Here is a 27,581-nt window from a genome sequence, read left to right on the forward strand (position 1 = left end):
AGAAAAAGAAAAGAATTGTAGTAGGAACTTATTTATTACACAAATATTAAACATTCACAATTTTAAATACATTTACTATGTTGAAGCCTCCATCCAAGAGGCTAGTCACAATGAGGCAATTTTTAATACTTATTGCATAAATACCTTCGGGGAACACTTTCCCTACAAACATTGCCTCAGTTGAAAAAATTGTTCACTGATTGAGTTGTTAAAATAAATAAACAAAATATTTTTGTAACCTAGAAGTAAAGTGGCTAGTTGAATTTACATATTTTGATAGTATATATCGTAAAAATATGTAAGTCAATACAACTAAAAGTCAAGACAGTGAGTTATAATTATGTAGTGTGTTACAAACAACATTTTTAAGCTTTAAATAATTAAACAGCTTATAATAATCAAATAATACATCCTAGTTTTGTTGTTGATATTTTATTCAATGTTAGGTTAACTGCGATTGGACTAAAATAACACTTTTATTCATTTTTTTGGAAATATGAGTCATTGCTTTATTTTTGCATTTTAATTTCTGAATTGCCAATAATGAAAGAAAATTTGGACATTATTCTAACATAGTAGACGAAACCGGGAGATACTGCTTATATAAATATGGCAATAATCTAAATGTAATAAGATACAAACATAGAAAAATGATTATCTGTACATCATATAAAGCATAGGAAAAAAAAGGTAGTTTCAAATTAGAAAATATGTAGAATATTTATAAAATAATCTCATGTTATTAAATACTCAATTCATTATTAGAAAGTAAAAACTAAAATGAAGGAATTATACTAGCGGCAAGACACGATGGCCGTTTTGACACATTAAAAAAGTGATGTGAAATGTAAATTTATTATCGATATAATATATTCAAATCTTTGTTTTTGCAAGTAATTTAATTCAAGTTTTTGTTGCAAGTAGTATCTGATTAAAAAGGTTTAATAAAAAAAATATAAAATAAGTTTAAGTAATATATTCGAACGAAATCAATTTAAATAAAAAATTAAAAGAATTAAAATAGATAAAGTATTTACTGTCAACACAAATATAACACCGACTACGAGGTCGAGTGTGAGAGTGTGACATACACGTTTACACAAAAAAAAAAGTTATCTTCGCGGTACCCTAATATTTGTAGTTTAGAAATCACATTCGATAAATTTTATGACTAACTGCACGTCACTATTGACAATAAAGAACAGCAATTTGCTCCTTTGATGTAATTATTTATTAAATACGAAACTTCATGAGCGGGCAAACGTCAAAACGGCCATCATAGCGTGCCGCTACTATAATTCAAAACACCTCTCAAAATTTAAGAAAAGGAGTGTCATGAAATGACATTACCACAAATAATTTGAATAAGCAAATTGAAATTATCATAGATAAAAAATACTTTACGAAATATTCTCTAAGACTAAGTACTTAATATGACACAACCAAAACACAATCTTCTTTGCTTTGGAGTCTTCGACTGTAAGATTATGTGCCAATGCAAATTAATTTAATAATACAGTTTGGTAATTCATCACTATTATTGACTAAATCAATTTCAATATCACATGAGACAAAATTGTACTAACTGTAATCTTAATTTAAAAGTAGCAAAGACTTATAATAGCTAAAATATTTGTTTGTGAAGGAAATGTGCAGTAGTAATTTTTAATTATATAAAAAATATGTCAATAAGTATAACTGTCAAACAATTTTATAATAAATATTAATACTATGAAAAAGATTAATTTATCACATACATTTAAGATTAAAATTTTACATTTTTAATGTCTTAGGCCCAGCCTATCTGACACATACATAGTAACATTATTAAAACTTATGAAAAGCTTATATATTTATAACCAATATATGTCACCGCAAGATTACAAACATCGTTAGATTATTACCTATGTAGTGAGATTGTAATCTGTCGAAATATTGTGAACCGTTAAATATGATTCCAATTTATAGCATTATTTGTCGCTATATTGTAATCTATCGATATGGTTGGTTGAACGTAATATGCACCCGGACTCCCCGGCATCCGCCATATTTCACCGTAAAATTGCAAATACCTTTATATTATAATCTATTTCACGCAATTGTAAACTGTCGATAGATGCGAACGTTTATTCAATTTTAAATAAAAAAAAAAAAACAATTTCGATAGTTCATAATAATTCGGTTAGAATGGGTTAGATTTTTTATAATTTAACTGAAATTAACTTCGATAGATTATAATCTACCAAAAATAAAACGGCTGGTCGTGATTGGTCGCCCTTACAATAAGACCGGCCAATCAGGAAGAGCTTTTGACAATTTGACGCGGGACAGATTATAATCTAACAATGTTTTTAATCTTACGTTAACATATACATGCAAAACATTAAGATATTGCACTTCCGTTTTAATTTATTTTGTTTATTATTATTTTCCTATACGCCTCTTTGTAGATTTGTTTGGGAGTTGGAGAGAGAGTTTGCTTGTAAGCTCTCATCCTCGTCGGTTTCGTGATCATTGGATATTCTGATAGCTTGGTACCATTGATTCGTGAGGTCCGTCATCTGACTCTTGCAATCTTTTAATTCCTGAAATTGAATTTATATTGTTTTTTTTATTTATTTAAACAAAATCTTAATTGCATATATTTAAAAAAATATCCGGTATAAAACAAATAAAGTATAGAACTAATTAAACCCAGAAAGTGATGATATTTTTTAATTTTTATATAAGTGTACCCCTATACACTTTAAAACTCTTAATACCATAAACTATTTTCAGTTAAACGTGTTAATAATTATTTACCATATATTTAACACTTAAACATTATATGCGTGAGACGACGCTATTATAGTGACGACGTTATCGAAGTTTGTCAATTATCTATTTTTAAAACTCAAAAAAACATTTACTTGAAGATAAAAATTACTATTATGTATGTACTAAGTACATATATATTTACCTGATGCGTGAATCTCCGCGTGAAGAACGGTGTTAAATATTTCATATCCAACCTGACAAAGCCTTTAAGCCTTGTTGTGTGAGAATAATTAACCTAAAACAATATAAAAAACATATTGTAATATATTTATTACAAAGTACATTAAAATAATATATTTGCAAACAATTTACACCATTTACATTTTACTTGTATAAAATTTATAACGCAATTGTTACCTCAAGTTCTTCTTCAGTGATTTCAGACAAGTGCTCAGAGTCAATGGCTTGTCCCCACTCCTTTGTTTTCGACAAGCTAACCTCCTTCTGTTTGCGCAAGGACCTCGATCGCTTTACTTTCTTATTGGCCTATAAACAAAACGAAATAAAAAATAATGCAATATAACAAACTACGTGGATACATAATTATTTCGCAACTAAAATATTATACCACTTGGTGGTAGGGCTTTGTGCAAGCCCGTCTGGGTAGGTACCATCCACTCACCAGTTATTCCACCGCCAAACAACAGTACTCAGTATTGTTGTGTTCCGGTCTGAAGTGTGAGTGAGCCAGTGTAACTACAGACACAAGGGACATAACATCTTAGTTCCCAAGGTTGGTGGCGCATTGACGATGTAAGGAATAGTTAATAATTCTTACAGCGTCAATGTCTATGGGCGATGGTGACCACTTACTATAAGGTGGCCCATATGCTGGTCCGCCAACCTATACCATAAAAAAAAAATAAAAAAAAAATTACAAAGTAAAGTAACAGCCTGTAAATTTCCCACTGCGGATAATGCCTCCTCTTCGATTAAGGAGAGTGTTTGGAACATATTCCACCACGCTGTTCCAATGTAATGCACATGTGGCAGAATTTCAACAACACATGCAGGTTTCCTCACGATGTTTTCCTTCATCGCCGAGCACGAGATGAATTAAATTAAGCACATATATATAGTGGTGCTTGACTGGGTTTGAACCCGCAATCATCGGTTAAGATGCACGCGTTCTAACCACTCGGCCATCTCAGCTCTCAGTTAAATATGCTGGAATGTAAATAAATTAAGCCGCAAAATATGTAATGAGTGGGTGGCCCAATGCCCAAAGCTCACATATGCATCCTTAAAAATAGAAATCATTAGGCATACTTTCTTATTAGCGCGTATTATAACTAATTTCAAGTCTTTCATAACTTTAATATCGTCTTATGATTTTGTCGTGAATTTACTTCATCAGCGAAATTGTTTTTACTATTTAAATAAAATCTACTATGTTTATGCGCTTACGCATTCTACGTTTCCCATTATTTATAAAAACGACATTTCTTAATTATAAATTATAAATCATATATTGGATGCCAAATACGGCAAGAATTTTAAAATTTATTAAAGCATCTTACACAAATGTTACATCTGTTTTGAAATTGTATTTACGTCCTAATTTATAATTACAAAAGTGATCATTTGGTCGTTCCGCTTTCACGTTTTAAATGAACCGGTCACCATTAATTTTAGCATACACATCGTCAGGGGTACAAAAAAGGGCATTCACAAGGGTACAATACCTACCACCGCTACCATGCGCGGGCTAAGGAATGGGAAAATTAGTTTTACTCATTGGTCTAGTGTTAGGCAATGTATAAATTACTTACACGTAAAAATTTCAATAACGGCATAGTCGATCCTCCGAAGAACAAAGTAGTAAACAAAACTATAATAAGAGTTGTTGTTATAATGACATGACGCGTTTCATCAGAGAAATCAAGATGAAGCGATAACGCGTACGATATGGCGCCTCGTAATCCTGAAATGTAAATTATATGAATCATAAAGTAATTTATTATTACTTCATATGTAATTATGATTAACATACATAAAAAATTGTATTGAATATGTTGAATGAAACCTTATGTAGTTATCACTACAAACTACATTTTTTTTATATTGAAATATTTTTTCTACATTGAAAGTAATCATATTATACACCAATCTTAAAAGGCATGTAAGCCTCTATATCATATAGATTATGCATTAAAGAGATCTCATTTTAACCCTCCCTAGTCCCCAAATACATTGTTAACATACAAATCAAAAGAGGAATTATTTATAACACTCCCTTACCTGCTTATTTGTTTAACAAAATTAAAAGATTTGTAACATAATATTTTACTAATTATACCTACCACTAAACCACATTATAAACATCATTTTCTTCGTTATTTTGTGCTCTCTGAACTTGTTGCATAGCAGAGCAAGAGGGAAAATATTGGCAGCCCTTCCAAGTAAACATAGCACAATACTCCAAACTACTAATGCGGGCTCAACACGATGTCTGAAACTGAAAATTTTGAATTTAGTTAGTATCATTTTTATTACTTTATTTAATATTAGTTTTTCTTATCATCAGTAAAGTAATAGTTTATTTTAATGCTCACAATATAACTTTATAACATGCGGTATAGTAGCCTAAAGATTATTGCAGTGGACTGCTTATAATGCTATAGATGCCAAGATTAAGTAGGGTTAACGCAAAAGTTATATAATTTTATTATCTAAGTATCCATACCCAGGGATAGAAGTTGGCAACTCTACGCTAAGTAAATCTCAAAAAGGACTTAGACCTGTTGTTTGCATCTGAGTTTTTCCAAACTTATCAGATTGCTTATGAATTGAAAAGGGAAGAGGGAATGCACTTGTGTTTGCATACTTGTGTATTACAAAATATGTATAGATGGCTACTCATTCAGATATTCTTTTTTTGATGTTATTCTAGGGTATATTAATATTATTTTAATAGTAGAATTATATTTACCTGAATATAGCCAATCCCAAATATGCAAAGACGCAGGTTTCAGCAATAAATGCAAGAGTCCTCATAGTTTGTTGCATAGTAACTTGAGTTACAGTTGAAAGATTAAAATGAGTATAGTGAGACATTACAATTCCACAAAACAGTATTGCCATTATTCCTGTAATTAAATTATATAGGGTTAAAAAAATGTAATAAATATAATATAATTAACATTTAAATAGATTATTTCAGATCAGTTTTTGAGAATTTTAAAGTATTTATTTTAATAAAATGCAATATAGTTCTAGTACTTGCAAATTATGTTAATGGGTAAAAGTAACTAAGGCACTAATCAATTCTAGAAATAAAAACAATAACTAAAGCTTATTTTTTTCTTAAGGTGAATGGAATTTGTGATAGTTATTAATAAAATTAACTTACCTGATAAATGAATACCTTCAGCTAATACATAAGGGGCATAAGTAAACACCAACATCATACCAAATTCAAGAGATGGATTCTTACGAAGATCTACATGTTTTAAAAGGAGTGCACTAATAAGTGCAAAAAGAACTCCAATACCAGCTGATGCAAAAAACATTAACCAAAAACGGTTTATCGCAGACAAAATAGCTTCAGTTGTAGACATCAAGGGATCATTTGAATCTAAAACAGCTGTTGTAAGGACAATAGCAACTGCGTCATTCAATATACTCTCACCAAACACTAACATGTTCAACACTGGGTCAACATCAAGTGCATGAAATATGGCTACAGTAGCTACAGGGTCTACAGCAGAGATGAGGGAGCCAAAGGCAAATGATTCAACGAAACTCAACTTATAAACTACTTGAGCCAAGCCCAACAAGTAAATACCAGCACCAATCACAAACGCAGATATAGCAGTTCCAACTATAGCAAACAATAAGATTGAACCTATGTTTTGGAAGAAATTTCCTTTATGTAGATTGTACCCTGATTCAAAAATTATGGGAGGCAACAAAACAAGAAAGAATGCAGTTGGCGAAAAAGCTTCTTCCTTTCTCCAATTAGCAATATTTTTTATTGACATCAGATTGATAATCATACCAATCAATGCACCTAAAAATACTATAACAACACTTTCAGGGAGGTATGAAAAGCCAGTTTGTAGCATCAGATGGATTAAAAGTATGCCAAGAGCCAATATGCAAAGTACAAAGAATATAGCCATTGAACTGTTATGTTCATCTTCAGCGGAACTTTTGCCAGGTAGTGGCGCTGCATCCGAGGGATTCACATCAGACGCATTAGGAGTAACAGACGATGAAATATTTACGGGTACCACAGCCAATATGGAAGAATTTGAAGGTCCTACATCATAAACAACGTTAGAAGCTTCAGTTGAACTAGTTGTCGAAGTGGTCGAATTAGTTAAATGATCCGTCAAATTAGATTCGCTAGAATTTGTTATATTTTGCACAGTATCTCTTTTCGACCTTGGAACTTTCCAGTTAAACATTTCATCATTCATAATTTTATTGTTTGTATTCTTTGCCATTGGTCCTATATGTTCATTTTCGCCCAAAACTTCACGTGGAACACCCAGCAAACAAATCCACACACAAAAGAGTAATTTTAATACAATCATTTTGTACAATATTGTTTACGCGATCGAACTGGTTATTTATGAAGTTGCACTGTTCAAATAAATGTTACTTTTTTATATCTGTACACCAAATACTTTCATAGTATGACAAGCTTACACTAACTTAGATCGTGTTTAGTATTTTTAACATAATTATTTATTAATTCTCAGTTGGTTCTTATTTATATTCGGCCAATGCCTTCCGGTTCTTCAGGATTTTACGTATTACCAAAAACATAACTTGTGCAGTTGTCACTTGTCAAGATCAGCTGACACTTCATCAGTTTATACGTTAATACTTCTTGCTGACACTGACAGCCTATCGAACAGATAAATCGCTAACAAACTGGCCAACATTTATTGAAATAAAAAAAATATAAAAAAAAAATATGGTTTAAACATTATTTTTGTCATTCTTAATAACGCAAAGATTGACATAAAATTAAAAATATATAAAAATTCTCTTTCAAAAGTCCTTTTTAAAAATGAACATAAACTGATAACAAGGTCGACAGATCGTAATGGGTCATTAGAGTGCTATAAAATGTATTTATCATTGCAATTAAAGCGGCATTTGTTTCATAACCGGAAATATAATTATTTATATTGATACAGTGAAATTCGTACCTATATCATTACCTATATATTATGAAGCTTTAATATTCAATAATAATTGAACATAATTTTTTATCTTTAACCTTCCTCTCTGGTTATTTTATTTCGATTACCTAAATACGTAGATTTAAGAGCTTTGATTTTTTTACAGCTCCAAGATACCCCAAACCATATTTGGCATTAAATTTAAATTTATAACGTTTCTGAGAAAAACGGTCTTAACAGACAGACCAACAGACTGACAGATAGACCGACAAAGGATCATATAAGGATTCCTAACTTGATCGGGGATAAGACCTAACTGCAATTTTTATTTTTACCTCCTTACCTATGAAATTATTGGTATCATAAATGTATTTATTCGTATAGCTTATTCCAATCGAAGTAGGAATAAAAATAAACAAACCTTAAATTTACGTATTTGGAAATAATTGTGCACGACTAAGAGTTTATGATTAATAATCTTTATTTAATACTACACTACTTCACTTAACTTCTTACATTCGCTTTAATTTTACTTCCAAAATTCCGATAACAGTTTAGTTGACGTTAAATTTGTTTTTGTTTTCCCAAGCAGTTATTTTGCTTTCCAATTTTCCATAAATAGTGTATAATTTGTAAAACCTTCAATAAGGTAAGTATATTTACCTATTATATTTCAAATCTTTTCTCATGCATAGTTTATCAGTTATTTTATATTTGTATTAAAAACTTAAAAAAAGTACAAAAATAATTTTAACATTACTTCAAAGTTTACTATTTAATTCGCTTTTGCTTTGTGATTGGCCATATACGAAATATAAAATATATAAAAAATATTTTATTACACAAGTAGACATTTTTCCAACAGTACTTGAACCAATTTCCCATGGTAAGTAAAAACGGTAATGTTAACTTCACTTGATAATTTATAACAAATTAGATCAGTTAAATTAATTAAAGTTGAATGTTAATGAGCTTTAATAGGTAAATTAGCTTAAAATTGCTTGTCCAGGTAAGTATGAAATGACTTTAGGTACCAGTTCACAGGGGCTGATGAAACAATCTAAATGCGAGTAATATACTTTATTTGATAGCTAGCTTTAAATACACAAATATTTGGTAAATGAGAATTCATCACTGGTTAAAATAAAATATTTAATTCATTACCTACGAGTTAAAGATGTTGCACTTTTAATAAAATTTAAGTTTCATTTACAAATAAAATAGATATCTATAAGTACATGGATTTAATTTATTCATATATTTTATTTATTAGCAGGTAAAGTTTTTTCTATAAATGCTCTCATATCCTTAAGTTCTGATTCCGATGAGCTGTGCGTCAAACCCTGGTAAGTCATGAATTCAATGTTCTTCATAAATGTCTTCAAGAACGAAGCCGTCATTTGCCCCCATTTGAAGGGAACAACGGGATCACAGTCACCATGCGCTTGGAAAATCTGAAATTAGAAAAAAACATGTCAGAAAGTTTAATATATGAAGTAACAGACGAAAATCTGAAGTCAGCAAAATGGTTTATTATGCTGAATACCTTTGAATTGTAAAAAATACTTAGAGATAACGAGACAATTTATATTCACTAATAAGAGATAGAACTTATATTTTACTTGTAATTTTACAAACAATATATATTTAATATTATTTTAAGGAGCCGAGATGGCCCAGTGGTTGGAACGCGTGCATCTTAACCGATGATTGCGGGTTCAAACCCAGGCAAGCACCGCTGTTTCATGTGCTTTATTTGTCTTTATAATTCATCTCGTGCTCAGCGGTGAAGGAAAACATCGTGAGGAAACCTGCATGTGACAAATTTCATAGAAATTCTGCCACATGTGCATTCCACCAACCCGCATTGGAACAGCGTGGTGAAATATGTTCCAAACCTTCTCCTCAAAGGGAGAGGAGGCCTTTAGCCCAGCAGTGGGAATTTACAGGCTGCTGTTGTTGTTGTTGTTGTTGTTGTATTATTTTAAGTACTACTGATACACACAAACATAATACACTTAAATAATAATAAATTGCTACAATTATGTGCGACTGTGAGAGCAAATGTGTATTAGGATCACCTTTTAAAAGTGAATAGGCTTTATTTAAATTTCCAAAGTCCGAAAACCGCCGGTAAAAGCTGGTTTTAAAGAAAATATGCGAGACACAAATGCCTCAAAAATCATGCTATTTTCAGACACCAAAATTTGGCGTGAATTGAATTTAACTTTGATACCACATGACAGTGCCGTAAATAGCCTTTTCTGCTCCCTGTGCGAGCTTCTATAACTGCGCCCTATATAACCAGACCCTTTGCCTATTTTACTGTCTCACTCACTAAAACTTATCCGCAGGTTCACTACTGCAAATGCGTTGCCATTAACGATAAACACTAAACACAAATACGCTCGGGCGCTACCAAAAAAATCAGCGCGATGTATGTTTTTAATTATACTAGCATGTAAGTTTGTATTGGAATTGAAACAATAGTCCTGCCCAGACTGTCTATTCTTGCGCCCTGTGCCTGGGCACCGGTGGCACCGCCCAATTTACGCCACTGCGACATGGCGATGATAAAGGTTGTCGGATTTAGCTGCTCTATGTATTTTAAATTCGTTCAAATGAATAAAGCTGGTACTAGGTATTAGCACTGGTATTGATATTTACGATGTTATGTATACTGGAGTATTCTCCAAATCTTAATCTTTATCAAGATTTGATTTCACACCAAAGTCTACAGTGCTTTCGTCTGAATTGTTATGCAGTAAACTACCGTCGAGGCTTACCTACATCTTCCGATCTATTAAAACCTGGTGATCCAATAAAAAGGAAGCTACTAAGAGCTTTTTGCCATGCCAGAAAATCCTTTAAATTCTTCCACCCATGTATGGGTCCAATAACCTAGATCATCGACCGAGCGAACCTGTCTGAAACCGGACTGTGGTAAGCATTTGGTGCTCCTCTAAGTATATAGGGTAGACTGGGTACGGTTGAAACATTTAGCTTCTATGGCTTATAATTTTGTTATTTACTATCCAAATGACGATTTTGATACATGAAATTCAAAGCTATACTTTTAGCTACAATATGGTTTTATAGTTATAGTTCCCGGATTACTATTTTTTGGAAATGTATGAAATTTAAAACAAATACATATTTTGTTTCAACCGTCCCCATGGCAGGGGCGTGAACCGGCGTGACACTGATTTCATGTTTGGACCTGCTGTCCACTCCGTCTCCGCTTTGAACCCATCACTCCCCGCGTAACCGTTTACAAGATATTCGCTCGAATGTAATGTATCAAGCGTAAGAAAGTTCGTAGTTCGACTCACGCTTGTCCATTTTTCAGGAGGCCATGACCACAACCTTTTTTGAGGGCTAGATCCGCGCCTGATTGGGAATGCAATGACTGTCTGCCCTCTCTTCCCTTTGTTATGTAAATTTAGTTATTGATTAAAATAAAGACAATAGCCTTTTCAAATATGGAATCGTGAATAACTTGGTATTATACATTTTAACTTTAAAGTGAAAATATAAAGTTAATGTATACATAGCCATTTGTAGCGAATTATTTTCTCAAACTCAAACTCAAATTCCTTTATTCAATATAGAAAGCATCACACTTACTTATTGATTGTCAAATAAACACTACCACCGGTTCGGAAAAAGGAACACCCTGACCTGAGAAGAACCGGCGAAAGAACTCAGCGGGTCTTTTTTTTTCTATAATCGACAGACGTACGTACATCTACGTTTAAAAACAACGAGATAGAATCACACTTTATAAAAAACGAATACACTCATATAACTTAAGCAGCTCAGCAAAACGGCGAGCTCTTTAAATCGCCAAAAGTTATGACTCTTCTTGTGATGTGTCACAAGTCACAACGCGTTTGAAGCTTTAATTTTATTGCTAATGAATACCGCAGATTGAAACAATTAATCGTGAATTTATAGAAAAAACCAAAGCGTCGATTTATTTAAAAAAATATATAATGCTTAGGTACAAATTAATGTGTAACAGCTAAAGTTTCGTGTAAAGTTAAGGTAATAATTCTCTTTAACTGGTAAGAAAGCCGTTTTGGACTCGCAACACAACCAAACGACCAAACTATACTTGTGTATGTGTTCACAATATATATCATATTTCCAACGACTAGACATTTGATGGTTAAAGTTACTTCAGAAAATATTATATTGTACGAGTTGATATGACTACTTACAATGTTGCTACGTTTATATACATTTATTTATATCCCCTTGAATATTACTTATGTAATATGTAAATATATAGAGAAAGTTTTTTAAAAGCGAAATTTGCATTAGATAACAATGTAAATTACATTACAAAAATTCAAACTATGAAAAACTAAAGCCAGTGTTACTACAGGCACAAGGGACATAACCTCCTAGTTCCCAAGGTTGGTGGCGCATTTACGATTAAAGGAATGGTTAACTTTTCTTATAAAGCCATTGTCTATCGGCGGTGATGACATCTTACCATCAGGTGGCCCATATGCTCGTCCACGTAAAAATAGCATAATCAACAAAATTAAATACATAAAATCCCCATTAATCGTAATTGTATAGACTTTAAATTTGACTTACAATTTTTAAACTCTATCTGAATTATTTAGACGAGAAATGTCTATTATGACCGGACTATATGTAATATAAATCGGTTAGAAAAATACTCATACTCATTCATGCTATAGAAAAATAATCTTATAAAGTACCTACGGTTATAGTTTTAGAAGTGTTCGATCGAAAGCTTTTATCCCGATTTCTAAAATCTGAGTCCAATGACTGTTTAAAGTATAAAACACGAACGTATTTCTTTTTAATATAATGAAAATCGATAATTAATCCATTTTTAGCATTAATTAGATAAGAATGAGAATGAGCATTACATTTGAAGGTTTTTATACAAAGGAGTCATATCGACTCGTACATTATATTTTTTTCTGAAGTAACTCTAACTTTTTTTGTATGGTACCGGCAGGTCGATAATTGGGTCACCAGATGATATTGGTCACCAGTGCCCATAGAAGAAACTTTAAACGTTTTTTGAATAACCATGGAAAACAATAACACTAAATGATATGCCTTGCAGAAAGAATATTAGGTATGGCCATCCATTCCTCATATTCTTAACTTACCTAAACTGGCTTGCACAAAGTCTTACCTCCTAATCAATATGTCTAAGGCACGGGATATAAAAATACATCCCATGTCCTAGAAGTGATATGAGCATAATTAAAAAACGACTTTAAATTGTAGTAAGAGGGTTTTACAGAAAAAAATGTACACTCGTCCTAATTACATACAAAATAAAACATCAAAATGTCCTTAAGATGCCATGGCACATACGGCAAAGAATCAAATTTTATTTTTCAAATGTACCTCGTTATCATTAAAAAAAAATTTAAAATTTAATTCATTAATATCATGAGTAGTATTTTTAGTGAAGATAAGATAGACCTAGGCAAGAGATTAGTCCGGATTTAATTTCACATTTCTTTACGATACAATGCACACAATTTGCAAAAAAATGTAAATAAATCGTGATTTTACAATTTTTAAACTAGATAGTATTGGAAAACACTACAATTACGCGGAAACCCACGTCCTCAGGAAATTGGAAACAATATGACATGTGCACATATGCATGTATATTATCAAGCACCAACATCTGTAGAGTGGTGTCGAGAAATAAGGTCGAAACTCTTCACCTTGACCTTTGTTCAGAGGCGGGACAATTAGGCGCTTATTATTTACACTTATTATGAACAAACAATTTCATGTTTTGATTAATATAAGTATAAGGAGCTTAAACGTGTTTCAATAAATATTATAAATATGCAATAGGCGTTAAACAATTGACATAAATATGGATGATATTATGTTACGTTACTTATCATCCTATGTATAAATTTACTTGCAAAAACCACAACGTACGTCATTCATTAGCATCGTTAAAAGACAAATTAGAAAGCATTGAACGGACATAAAATTATACTAGTATCATAGAAACGTTACAAAGATAAAAACTTGTTCACACTCATAAGTAGATTTTATTTTTATATTTTCTGAATTAACACAAAAAGTAATACCATTGATATGTCAATAGTGAGAGAGAAAGTTATAAGGCGGCTCTTTTCAGACAAATGTCGGCTTTAAAGAGAAAGATTTAAAGAGTTGTATACTATTGTATACACCGTTATCGTATTCTCACAACAAATGCACTTCGCTGAATCTACACCCTATTTCAACCGAAGAACGAGGAAAGATAAGCCAACCTTAGATTTGCATATGTCATGCGATTTGCATATATCTCGGCATTATGCGCTATAATTATTTATTAATTTATTTTTTATACAACACTATTTCATTTCACTACTTATAACCAATTAAATTTTACTCAAAAGTTCTGATAACAGCTTTGCTAAACTACAGATAGCCTCTTCGCGAGCCAATTATGAATATCACAGATTATTCAAGATATCGATCGATAATTTCGTACCAAACCAAAATCAAAATAGTTTATTTTGTTTTATTCCTCTTGTGGTTGAAATAGACTGTAGAGGTGCTCTAATGAAACCTAGCACTTAAAGCGCTCATTGCGGAGCATAAAACGTTGCACGCTCTAACGGCATGAACATTTCCGCTACTGTTTAGATTCGAACACAATGGATCCAACATATCAATAACTTAATATGCCCTCCAGCTAAGCGTATCTGCATTAGGACCCACTCACTGACTTGTTCCGCATCTATTGAAATTTATTATAATAGCGCGTTTTAAAAAGGATTTGGCCTATCTAAATTAAGAAACAAAGGAGTTTAATTTGTTAACTCTATAATTAAATTCTTAAACAAGAATAAATTTTACAACATAATCGCAAGTCGAAAAAACTTACACGCTCAATTTTTTTACTATTTAAAAAACATGCGATATCGAAAGTTTAAGTCGACAATTTTTTTAACAATATTAAATGAAATTATGTTTAGTTAAATAAATGATTATGATATTTTAAACGAGTTTAACGAGTCCGGTTTCTCGTATCGCATTGGCTGGTTCTGCACTAGATCAGTTTCCTATTTCAAAATCAGCTTACCTCACCCTGCTAACAACTTTTTACGAGAAAGCGCGGCGCATTGATGCCTTTTTTCATTAGTTACATTGAAACGAGTAAAATATTTGTTATGACTCTTATTATACCCCCACTAAGTCAAGTAAGTAGCTAATCTTGTTACTTGAGTTTCGTTACTTTTTTTCGTATTTACGCAAAAACTTTTAATTTGATTAATGTTGTTCCTCGATGATTTTATAACTATACTTAGTGTATATATTTTAAAGACTTATAGCTTAACAAGTGATTGATTAGACATTAAAATGATTAAATAGTAATTTATTTGTATAGGTTATGCCAAAATAAATACAGAGAAATTTTGATATTCATGTAAATCAAAATTGCTCAAATAACGTCTACTTTGTTTTCTTTTGATGTCAACTGTATTATTATACATTAACATAAAAAATTGCTTTAATAACAGAATTGGTGATGTTTTCAATATACTTATATGGGTTAATCATAAAATGTATTGTAATGGTTTTCAAAGACATTTGAATATCATTCATAAATATGACAAAGTCTTACCTTGGATTATTTTTAAAAGAAACGATGAAAACAATAATTTAGACTACTGCAGATATTTAACTAGCACTAAGCACATCTAGAGTCCAATAGTATTATGTAGCTACAGATTATATACATAATAAAAGTAACATCCTACAGTTCTTCCAAAATAAAATTTGCACAAGTCTAATAGTATTGATCAGTGATCTAAATCATTATATAATTTTGATACAACTTTGAACTTTAAATCTCCTAGTAATTTGTTTCAGATTTGTAACAAGACATTTAAAAGCTCATTGTGTTAATTGTGAGATTGGAGTGAAAACCCAAAATGTATAATACAAGTATGCCAAACATAAGCAATTTAGTTTTCACATTTAAGAATTCATAATAATATATTCTCAAATAGGAATAATTTTATTCTATGAATATATTTTAAATTTATAAACTACTACTCACAGGTAAATCTCTGGGAGCTTTCACAATGTCAGGAAAGTAGGCATATCTTGGTAACCAACAGGAAAGTGACATAACACCGGCCAGAGATTCCGGATATGTCAGTGCTGCATGAAGAGCTAAAGCCCCTCCTTGAGAGAATCCACCTAGTAAAATTCGATTAGCAGGAATACCAGCCTAAAAGAGTAATAATAAAGAGTATAATTCAAATATATATAAAGAGATGAGTTTTATAACAAAAATTTTTAGTTTTATATTCTGATTATATACTAGGTGTTAAATGTATATCAAAGACTCACTCTGACTTCATCAGCAATCAATCCATGCACAAGGTCTGATGCTCTCACAATGCCTTCCTCATCTTCGGCGGCTGTAGCGTCCAATGTTTTTAAATCAAACCAAGAGGGCATACGAAATCCGGCATTTAATGTTACTGGTATCGTAGAAGCCGTCGGACAGATCACCTTAACATGAGGTCCCCTGATAGCAGCAATTGTGCTTGCCCAGCCATGGCTGAAATTAAACATATACTTTAGAACAGATCATAAATGCGATAACACTAGGGACATAGTACAAACACTTACCCCGTATCTCCGAGTCCATGTAAAAATATAAGCTGAAATAATTTATTACTATATTATTTAATACAAAAAATATTGTATAGTTTTATAATTTGCTCACCGATGCCGTCTGTTTTGCTGTAGCAGCAATTATTACAGGATTCGGTTCCATGATCAGATAAGTATGTGAAAATCAATAAATAGTACTGTCCGCCGCAACCAACTTAACCAACTTGACAAGACTAAAGATTAAAGAGTAAACGTATGAAGACAGACTGACGGAATAAAAAAGTTGCCACATTCATAAATATTACGCATTAATGTTAAGAGGCAATACACAAAAACATTTCTAAATTAGAACGAATTCCTATTTATAAAACAGATAGAAATGGTATATTGTATTCTAATGTATTTTTTTCCTAATATCAGACGCACAAATGTTGTAAAAATAATCGCTTAATTAAAACGTAGCCTTGGGGTCTAACTGTAATGGTATTTGGCTTTATAAATAAAAAAAATGAAAAAGGAAAGAAATAAAATGAAAGGGGGAAAAAGTAAAATATGGAAAATATCGAATATTGTACTGTTGTAAGATTCCTTACCAAAACAAGGAAAATAAGTCCCGAGCATACTGAATAATCATCAATGTGGGAAAGCACAAGTGGCACAATTTATATAAAAAAGGAAGGAAACCACTTGAAGATCTGACCCGAGGGCGGGCAAAGCATAGAGACGACCACACCAAAACTAATCCAAATAAATTCTCAAATTGTAGTTCACGTACAGTTTTGGACCTCTGTAACGAAAACAAGAAAACAAGGTGTATTGAGTCAAAAAATGTTTAAGGTGTCATAGTCACCCAGGAAACTCATGGCAACGGTTTTTTGAGACTATGAAGAAATATTATTGATCGATTATAAAGATAAATATGTTGTTATAACTGGGGAATAACCGGTTTAATATTAGAGCGATTAGAAGAAGTCATTAAAGAGAAAAGACGGTGAAAATTGACAAAATGTATGCTTCATCTGTACGAGAACATGTCCGCCCACGAGAGCCAGATTGCGTTGGTTCTCCTGCATTAAGTGGGCTCCGATATTTTGAGTCACCCAACCCGCAGTCCGGACTAGCCCCAGAGTGATGATTACCTGTTTCTAAAAATGAAAAAAAAAGCTACGGGGTAAGAAATTTACCATTGATGATGAAGTCAAGGATATTGTTTTGCCATTTTCAACAAAACTTTTTTATAAGGGTATAAATAAGTTAATTGAAAGATTGAAAAAATGTATCTGTTTACAGGTAAATGTATTGAAAGGCAAAAATAATTTGGTATTATATTATATGTACTATTTCGCGAATATAAAAACGATTAATTGCTCTCATTTTCTAAAGAAGAATAGCTTCACATAGGAATGGCTTTACACTGTTAAGCCAATCTTATTAACAATAACAATATTTTTCAAATTTCAATTAATATTTAATAAACAATGGTTAGATTATTTTGAAAAGTAATACAAAACAATTATATCAAACTAAACTAAACGTTTAACAGTCAAAATACAAAATTATTTATTTTATTTATTCAACATTTCGTATATACCTAAAATATAATGTCTATGGTTTTAAGTGTTAAATGTATAACATTTAAGATCGGGCAACTCTTAACTGAGCAATTAATACAACGAGCTGAAAGTACATATAATATACACATTATATTGTTTAGTGTTTTGTAATTTGTTATTTGGTCCAAGTTTTAGAAGGTCATATAATTCAAATATATATATTTGTTATATAGTTGACCTAGAATATAGTAAGTAGCTGTGTATTTATTTCTTAGTAAAACGAGCTTACATCGAAGTCCTATATTTTGACAAGTCATTGTTTGGTATTTTGTAACAACAATCAAGATATTTGTTTTGAATCAAACTTAGATAATAATTAATATCATCTTTATTGTTTAAACTGTGCAATAGATACTGTGATTTTATAAGACACTGTTGTGTTTGGGTCTCAGTTTAAAAAATTAAATACCATGCTTTGTGCTTAGTACTAATTTTAGGCAAACCACAGACTACATCAATTCTACTAATGCTAATGCCAATTATCTTTTCTATTAACAACAAAAACATAGATTAAACTTTGCGTTTGAGGTGGCAAAAATGCATGTTTTTGAGAAAAGTAACTGCTACATGTTTTATTTACAGAATTAATGATATACAATGTCTACAGACGACATATCATTAAGAGTGGGGATGGGAAGACTGGAAATAGAGCCAAGCAAACCAATAAAGAATATAAAAGAAGAAAATCCATTCCTAAATCCCTTGCAGAGAAAGGTTTCATCCAAACCATTCAATCAAATGTCAAAATGTACCTGTGTATGTCAAAGAAAGAAAAATTCCTCAATATGTAAAAAAAAGCATAAACTATTAAAAGAACCTGTTCTAAGATTATCTCAATCATATAATATACACAATAAAATAAAAAACGAGTGCCAATATTTGTTTAAGAATGAAGTCATGCATATTCAGGTACCAAAAAAATGTAATTCTGATAATTTAAATTTACACACACTGGTGGACAATTGCAATCAACTAAGTATATCCTCTGACAAAAGCCACACAGTACTGAGGGTAAATAATCTAAATGATTGTGCTAAATGGTGGAAATGTGAAGCTTATAGTGATAGACAATCAAGAGATTCGAATTCGGAAAGAAGTTCATCTGGATCCTGCTCTCAGGAGGCACTGAATCCACCATGTGATGTCACAATTGACGAACTAGCTAGCTACTTTGAAACACTAGTTCATATACCAAAAAAGATGTCCTCAATGGCAGAAATGATGTATATTTAATCTGAAGTATGATTAAGTGAAAATAATTCTGTGGTCCATTTTTTGCTCTTTTGTATTTTAATTGGGCTTGTAATTAATATTAATAACTGTTCACTTTTAGGATATATTTTTATTATTTGACCAAAAAATAACTGTATTCAATTTTATATGTTATGATTAAGTGTCTGTCACCATGAAACATCTGTGTATCTTGAGAATTAAACATTTTATGAAATAAAAATAACAAAAACAATTTTAATGATAATTTGGCTGTAGAACTTTTATCTTATTATGCGTGTGATCTAGGTTCATGATTACTCTAAAGATCCGATTTTATCAATTGCTTAGTTTTATGTATTTTCGTTAATTGATGGCTTAAGAGTGCCTATTTCTACTAAATTTTCATATTACACCTGCATAGTTCTTACCTTCCCTTTACAGTATTTCCATGCTAAGTCTTTACTACAATGACTTGAAGTACTGTATTTTCACATATTTTTCTTGTTGCTTTCATTTACCAAATTATTTCAATGATTTTTCTTTAACTTAGATTAAGTACTATGATTATTACTATAACATGCACTTACACATATAAAAAAATTAAAAAACAAACATTTGTTTGTCAAGATTAGTAAGTGCCACAATTTATTGTATGGTATGGTATGTTTTATGATTTTTTTTTATGTAATTGATCAAATTCCACCCTTGATTTTTTTTTTATGCATAACTTTGTTTTTACTATAAAGTGGTTTTACCCATAAACATAAGCAATTTCCTTTATTCCCTCTCTTAAGCCATCATGCATTTGTTTAAAGCTCATTGTGTGTGAAATAATAAAAAGAAAGAATTAATTCAATTTTAATAAATAATATTTTAGACCTCTTTATTAATTACAAATTTTAAATAATAATTAATGTATAGTCTAAGAGTCTAGCCCTGTTACAATGTATATTACATATTATATACAAATCACCAATTTTAAATGCAATTTATATTATTATGGATTATTTAGTGAATAGATTCAGCCTCATATATCACAATTGTGATAAGAGATTTAAGATCCAGTATTTATCGCCTTGGATAGAAACAAGTTAAAAAAATTGTTACACTCTGGAATTCCATCTAGCTAACTAACACTAATCATCTTTTGATTTGGAATCAACAAATGGGGCTAATTAATAACTTTAAAATAAATAGTTAATCTTTAATGTCAACGTAATGAGGTAAACAAATAAATGTTAAAAATTGTAAAGTATTGTCCATATTAAAAAATATATATATTAAAATAAAATGTAATAGATTAAAAAATTAATGGTATTATAGAAAAGAAAAGAAACTAGTATTGCAGCATTCATATGCCTACAATTTGTTTTTTTTTATTTTATTTTAAACTAAGTGTTCTTTATGTTCATTTACAATTCAATTAATATATATAAGAATACCTCAACTTGTCTAGTTAAAGAATGGGAATGTAAATGAAATGAATAAGGCAAACATAATAATTAAAAATACATTTTTTGTTGGTTTAGTAAAATCACTTTATCAGTTTCTCATTATGGTTGATTATTGAATAAGACATAAATCGAACCAACGAAGTATGATTGAAATGCATTTAAAACTATATTGTATAGTTATTTTTAAGGAGAGTAAAATTTACGTGTCTTAACTCTTTGATTTCGATGTCTTTTTTCACAAAATATATGGAATATAATTAGAAAGGTATTTATTAGGGTTTTATTCCATTGAAACAGTAGCTACCTTAACTGTAATTACCTACTGAACCTTTCGAAAAAACCTTTCATGACTTGCCTTTGCCGTAAAAGATGTACATTTGGACGAAAAATCCTTCAGACAATGAGTTATTAAATACGAATTTCGTACCTTTAAACACACCATCCAGTTCACTCAATTAAATAATTTCTAAAAATATTTAGTGGTTTAGATTTGAGTCTGTGGTCAGCACAATGCTTTTTGGAATCTTAACATCAGTTATTAACATTATATATTTTTGGTCAATTTACTATCACGTAACTATATCAAGAAACTAGTCTTTGAAGAGGTTCCACAATTATTAAAAATGAAGATTTGAACAATAGATTCATAAGGCACTTGGAAGTCTTCTAATCTTATTGGCCCATGTTTAACGATTATGTGGTTCTCTGGATAATATTACAACAACAGCCTCTAAAATTTCTCACTGCTGGGTAAAGGCCTCTTCTTACTTTGTCGAGAAGGTTCGGAACATATTCCACCACGCTGTTCCAATGCGGATTGGTGGAATACACATGTGGCAGAATTTCTTTGAAATTAGATACATGCAAGTTTCCTTACGATGTTTTCCTTCACCCATGAATACGAGATGAATTATAAACACAAATTAAGCACATGAATATTCAGTGGTGCCTGCCTGGGTTTGAACCCGCGATCATCGAAGATGCACGCATTCCAGCCACTGGGCCATTTCGGCTCGGATAGTATTACCTTAAAGTTTTTAGTGACTATAATAAAATAGGATATCAAATTTTGATTTAATTCTCTATTAATTTACTAAATTGTAAAATTTAAGCATTTCAATTTGACGGATATCAAGTTGGAGTTATAGTGGAGACTTTATGATTCTCTTCTCTCAAACCGAATATGCCTACTGACCATTTATTGTTCAGCTTTCCTATAAATGAATTTAAAATATTATATATATAATTATATATATATATATATACATATATATATATATATATATATATATATATATATATATATATATATATATATATATATATATATATATATATATAATATAATTTATAATATTATAAATAATAATATGTTCTAGTCGCGCCTTTAGGTTAAGACTGCAAAATCATATTTTATTTTATTTGAAAGTATAAACAGTTCGTTTCGGAAATTGACGCTACTTTTAAGGCGTGGAACAAACCGAAAGCGTGGTTAAGTATATTATTTACAATAATTATTATCAAGTACATAATTATCGTTCTCTATATTATCTGCAGCAGCAGATTCCTCAAGATTGAGATTGCATTGGTTTCGGGATGAAATGGAACGTTATACAATGCAACGATCTCATTCGCAAATGGCAGAGTCTTTGCTTGTAACTCTTGTAAGAGATTCCAAAGATGTTCTACCCTCAGTTGAGTTTCATGTAACAATTAGAAATAAAACATATCTTGTTAAAAATGTTTCTATATATTGATAAAATATTTTGTGTACATACTTACATACTATCGCGGAATTTCCTTTTTTTTAAGACAATCAATCTTCTATTAAATTCTTTTGTTGCAACTATTTCCTAAGGTTTAGTCAGTATTAGCTAGCATTACATATTGATACATTAACAAATTGCTCTTTTGTCGCTCTTTTTATTAGTGCAAACCATATCAATATTTGTTGTGTAAACCTCGCAGGCGGCAGGAGGCGACTTTGTTATATATTATTTGCAGAAATTAAAAAAACAATATCAACTACAATTGTTAATCAATTAATTAACAAAAAAATATAGCAACACATTCATTACCATATGTATTTATGAGGCAAAAATAGCAGTTATATTATGAGTGTAACATTTACTCAGAATAACTTTTTATCTATAAAAGATTAGTAAATATTTAGTTACATAAAATATTTACTTCCAAATAATCATTTTCTCCGAATCATAATGATGAACACTAATTATTCCGTTCCTTTTTTCAGTAATCTTGGAGTTACAAAAATTAATTTTCTGTTACACGAGATCATTCGAACGAATATTATAGATCTACTCGATCGATCTTAAGCAAGGATTCCAAATTACGAGCAACCAAAACAAAGTTTTCTTCTCTGTTACAAGTAATTTTAGATAAAATTTCTAGACAATTTGTAAACCGTGAGTCGTGACCACATTTTGCTCAATGAACTCATTCAGAACATTTGATAACTTAACGGATATTTTTAGACATTCGTGATTACAATAATTAATTTTTTTTTAAAACGATTTTATTCGTGTCAGCGTGTCAAATCAAAATTAAGGAGTTATCATCGGTCAACAATATAATCTCATGTTCGTCTCTGACCAACAAGGCATGGATATAGACGAATGTTTGGATGAAAAATTTACCAAAAATAGATCCCTGAGGATTTGCCAGAGATCTAGTTCTCTTACCATCAACATCATGCCCCAGAACTTAATGGTTCAGTTAAGAAATCGGAAAATTGAGAACAACTTATGACAAGAGTGTTTTGTTCCACAAAATGGGAAGCCTTATGTTTAGTAAACAACATTATTCTTTGAGCCAGATTCCGTGAATGTCAGACCTTTTAAAATCAGTAGCTATATTAAAAATATTGTTACTAATGCTTAACATAAATTTTAAATAAAAATAATACATTGGTTTCAGTTCTTCGATACTGGTATCTTTTCTAATGTTGTAGTAGATATTTCACCGTGATCCCAATCTGATGGTTCATTTCCTAATTCATCGTGACTTTGTCTTGGAGTCATAATATTGGAATGTTTGCTGTTTTTAAATATCAGCTGAAATCAAAGTAAATAGATGTGTGTATTTTTTCTTAATAAACAAACACATCCCATTCTATAAATAAACTTTATCATGGGTTTGAAAAAACAATCTATAAAAATATTTAGTGAAACTTGTGACTTATAACAATTATTATCGTAGATTACTCATGGTGGATGATTCGAGGTCACACGTCTAGAAACGACATACATAAGAGCAAGATTATTGATTATACATACGGCTATGTCTAATTTAGAATTTATATATTCATTGATACAAGTAGAACAATAGTTCCAATAGATGCTTATGATTTCATATTAAACTGAAACTTTTTATATATGTAACATTTATTGAGGGTATATGTACCACATTACAGAATACAAATTCACAGAAAATTATAACATGCCATGGATAGTGTACCTATACACTGATGTTATAAAACGGATGTAGAATTTTATTTGCGTCTTTTTTCAATTATATAGATATCACAACTAAAACCTTTTTTCTTATGTAAGGTTATATTAACTTTATAAACTAACTAACTAACTTAACTAATTAATAAACAGATATGTTATATCCATACTAAACAACAAAAAAAAGTGTGCCGCGCCGGGGACCGTTTATTTTATTTTATTTTTACATTTTGTTAAAAGTAAAAAGGATAGCTTGATAAAAACACTAAGTAAAAGGGATAACTAGATGTTTTAATTACGCAAAACGTATTACTACGTAATTATGATGTATTATAACGCATTATCACGTAAAACGACTTAAGGCAAACGTCCCAATTGGGACGTCTTCTACTCCACTTTTTGCGCGTTAATAACATATCTGTTTACTAGAACATCATTGTTATTCTCTTTATAACTCCACCAAAAATAATAAAGTTTGAAATTGCGCTATTTTTAACGATTTGAATAGTCCTTATAACTTTTTATATGCACGCTCTTTAATATTTATGAGCTTTCCACGAAGATTTTGGATTGATTTTGTTTTTGGATGAGGGCTTTTTAAAACTTCCAGACTCAAATAAATTATAGGTTTTTGTCACACATCATTCAAAATCTCTGGTCTAATAGTAGAATAACAAATATGTATGGAGATAAAGAAGAGGAAAACGAAACTTATGAAGTGCTTAAATTACTTCCAGAACTTTAAAAATAAATAAATGGAGAGATTTACAAAAATACGAAAAATAAAAAAAAATTGCTCTAACACATAATACAATATGAGTTCCATACGACAGTCTTATATTATTAAAATGTAATTATACTGTTAAAATAACTTTATAAGTTTTATATATTTACATATTATATAATAAATTAACAGTATATTTCTGTTTGCCATTTATTAGATTTAACAATTACGAAATTTTATCATAAATAAATTCAGTTGTAACTCAACCTTGCGTATGCATTAATTATCAGTTTATTAATTGTATTCAATTTTACATGTTTACCTTACACCTTTTTATATGGTATACGCAAGCAGAGGGGCAAATGGACAACCTGATGGTAAGTGCTCAACACTGTACATAGACAGCCTTATATCACCAATCAGCATCCTAACTTGGGAACTAAGATGTTGTCCCTTATGCTTGGTTAGTTATACAGTTTACTGACTCATTCGACCTTAAAATCGGATCACAGCAATGATTAGTATTGCTGTTTGGTGGTAGAATATCTAATGAATATGTGGTCACTACCCAAATATACCCAAAATAATATGTTATAAATTAAAAAATCTTCTCAAACTACAAAAGCTGTGTAATTTACTTAGAATCAGAAAAGTAAGACATAAATTATAAAAATAAATACACAAAACTAGCACAGTTTTGTATAACAAAACTTTTTGCACCAAATTCTTATTGCACCTTCTTTAAAAGTGCATTTTAATCCATACATTTACTTGTTTGGAAGTGCTCAATAAAGTTTAATTTTGTTATAAACATGAGGAACTAACTTTAATTTTCCAGCAGTCATTAACCACATATATTATACAGAAAGAAATATTTAGAAGTATATAAAGTAAATATAGGTCAATCTTTTTCTTATATATTTCTTCTTTAAATTTTCATTTGTATTAACATGTGAAAAAGTATAATAATAATTATTATTTTTATTAATTATTAAATATCTAAAACCCTATCCCACTAAAATACAGGCTAATATTTATGAGATTGTAACAAGAAGAGAATAAAGCAATACTAATGTAAGGATTGCTTTTCCAACACATTCTATTCGCTCAATGCTCCAAATGTTTAAAAACAAACAATTAAGTAAAGTGTATTTATAGAATCATAAAGGTAAAAAACATAGATAGACATGTTAATTTGACTCTTTATTTTAAACTTTACATTATTATTTTAAAACATTCTTATCACATTTCTTTATTTTACTATGTTAAGACTACCTTTAAATTTGTATTTTCTAAAGTTTCTAAAGTTCTCGCAGGGAACTTTACCTTACCTTATAAATTTGAGGATTTTCGTATATCCACACCCACAATATTGAAAAGACAATAATAGTTATACTAAAAAGTAAATAATTTGTAGAATACGTATATGCGTCAACAAATATGCCACACCAATTCAGGCTTATTTTCTGCATTTTTTTTCCCTAGTAAACTAGATTTACTTTTTACACAAGTATCGTAAATTTATTTTAAAGTAATTTCTTTATCACTCAGAAGATTTTGAAAAATTCATAAATGTTGATGTCAATTAAATCAATGATGCCAGGTGACTATGTTAATTTCCCACTAAAAAATTTGAAATCCCATAAAAAAGCATTTTGGTAAAATAAAAGTAATAAAAAAAAAGTAAAAATTTATTTTTAGTCGACTATTTCTAAAGAGTCGACAATCCTGAATACATTTTTAAATTTGATCATTTTTAGTATTTTAGTGGTAGGAAAAAGAAATACACACTGACTGCTGTGGCTGTGAATAGTGGGCGCTTTGGCAGCTACTTAATTATTATTTAACTATAAGTACCAAATATGAATACAAGAAAACAACATGAATTTGTGATCTGAAATAAAGGAATTAATGGAAATATTAACGAACCGAAAAAAATAATGAACATTTAAATTATATTATTTATTTATTGTAAATAAATATATGAAAGAAAATTGAGTGATAATTAATTTTTGAACTACAGGGAATATTGTTTGTGTGTGAGTTGATGGGATATTTTTTTATTATGAAATAGGTAGCAAACGAGCAGGAGGCTCACCTGATGAAAAGTGACTACTGACTACCACCGCCCATGGACTTCTGCAACACCAGGGGGCTTGCAGGTGCGTTTTACTCCTTCCTTAAAGGCCGGCCTTTAAGAATGGAGTATGCTCTTTTCTTGAAGGTACCCATGTCGTATCGGTTCGCAAAAACCGTCGGCGAAAGCTGGTTCCACAAAGTGGTTGTGTGAGTCAGAAAATGTCTAAGAAATCGCGCTATTGTGGATTTTTCGACATCAAGGTGGTGCGGGTGAAACTTAGAATTTTGACGAGATGTCTAAAAGTGAAATTCAGCAGCCAGGATTAATTCGAACAATTCCTCGGAACATTCCCCGTGAAAAATTCGGTAGAAGATGCAGAGTGATCCAACATCTCTACGCAAAGCCAAAG

General features: G+C 30.5%; 2 protein-coding genes and 1 long non-coding RNA gene across 3 annotated transcripts; 1 reads left to right on the plus strand and 2 right to left on the minus strand.

Annotated features, from left to right (window-relative positions):
- Positions 1–15: 15 nt before the first annotated feature.
- On the minus strand, positions 16–16,892 carry LOC124536384 (sodium/hydrogen exchanger 8). Its single transcript, XM_047112914.1, has 12 exons — positions 16,732–16,892; positions 16,635–16,666; positions 16,350–16,563; positions 16,054–16,227; positions 9,223–9,409; positions 6,170–7,369; positions 5,750–5,906; positions 5,121–5,275; positions 4,590–4,741; positions 3,175–3,303; positions 2,960–3,052; positions 16–2,585 (listed from the first exon to the last, which is right to left on the minus strand). Exons 1-12 carry the CDS (start codon positions 16,780–16,782, stop codon positions 2,433–2,435), a joined length of 2,697 nt encoding a protein of 898 aa, XP_046968870.1. The 5' UTR covers positions 16,783–16,892; the 3' UTR covers positions 16–2,432.
- A 1,353-nt stretch (positions 16,893–18,245) lies between these two features.
- LOC124536315 lies at positions 18,246–20,248 on the plus strand. Its single transcript, XM_047112836.1, has 2 exons — positions 18,246–18,420; positions 18,815–20,248. The coding sequence occupies exon 2, from the start codon at positions 18,830–18,832 to the stop codon at positions 19,463–19,465; it is 636 nt and encodes a 211-aa protein (XP_046968792.1). The 5' UTR covers positions 18,246–18,420; positions 18,815–18,829; the 3' UTR covers positions 19,466–20,248.
- Positions 20,249–22,629: 2,381 nt separating this feature from the next.
- On the minus strand, positions 22,630–26,960 carry LOC124536430. The gene is made up of 2 exons (XR_006966870.1): positions 26,424–26,960; positions 22,630–23,972 (listed from the first exon to the last, which is right to left on the minus strand). It is a non-coding gene; the product is annotated as an uncharacterized LOC124536430 (long non-coding RNA).
- Positions 26,961–27,581: the final 621 nt, after the last annotated feature.

This window comes from Vanessa cardui, chromosome 16 (assembly GCF_905220365.1).
Source record: "Vanessa cardui chromosome 16, ilVanCard2.1, whole genome shotgun sequence".
Classification (NCBI taxonomy): Eukaryota; Metazoa; Arthropoda; class Insecta; order Lepidoptera; family Nymphalidae; genus Vanessa; species Vanessa cardui.

Bases quoted from the DNA above. Each gene is read 5' to 3' on its own strand.
- LOC124536315 (XM_047112836.1), top strand. From the start codon at position 18,830: ATGTCTACAGACGACATATCATTAAGAGTGGGGATGGGAAGACTGGAA.
- LOC124536384 (XM_047112914.1), bottom strand. From the start codon at position 16,782: ATGGAACCGAATCCTGTAATAATTGCTGCTACAGCAAAACAGACGGCA. The intron at 16,228-16,349 runs GTGAGTCTTTGA...TTACTCTTTTAG, and splicing joins TGATTGCTGATGAAGTCAGA to GCTGGTATTCCTGCTAATCG. The intron at 5,907-6,169 runs GTAAGTTAATTT...ATTTAATTACAG, and splicing joins TGAAGGTATTCATTTATCAG to GAATAATGGCAATACTGTTT.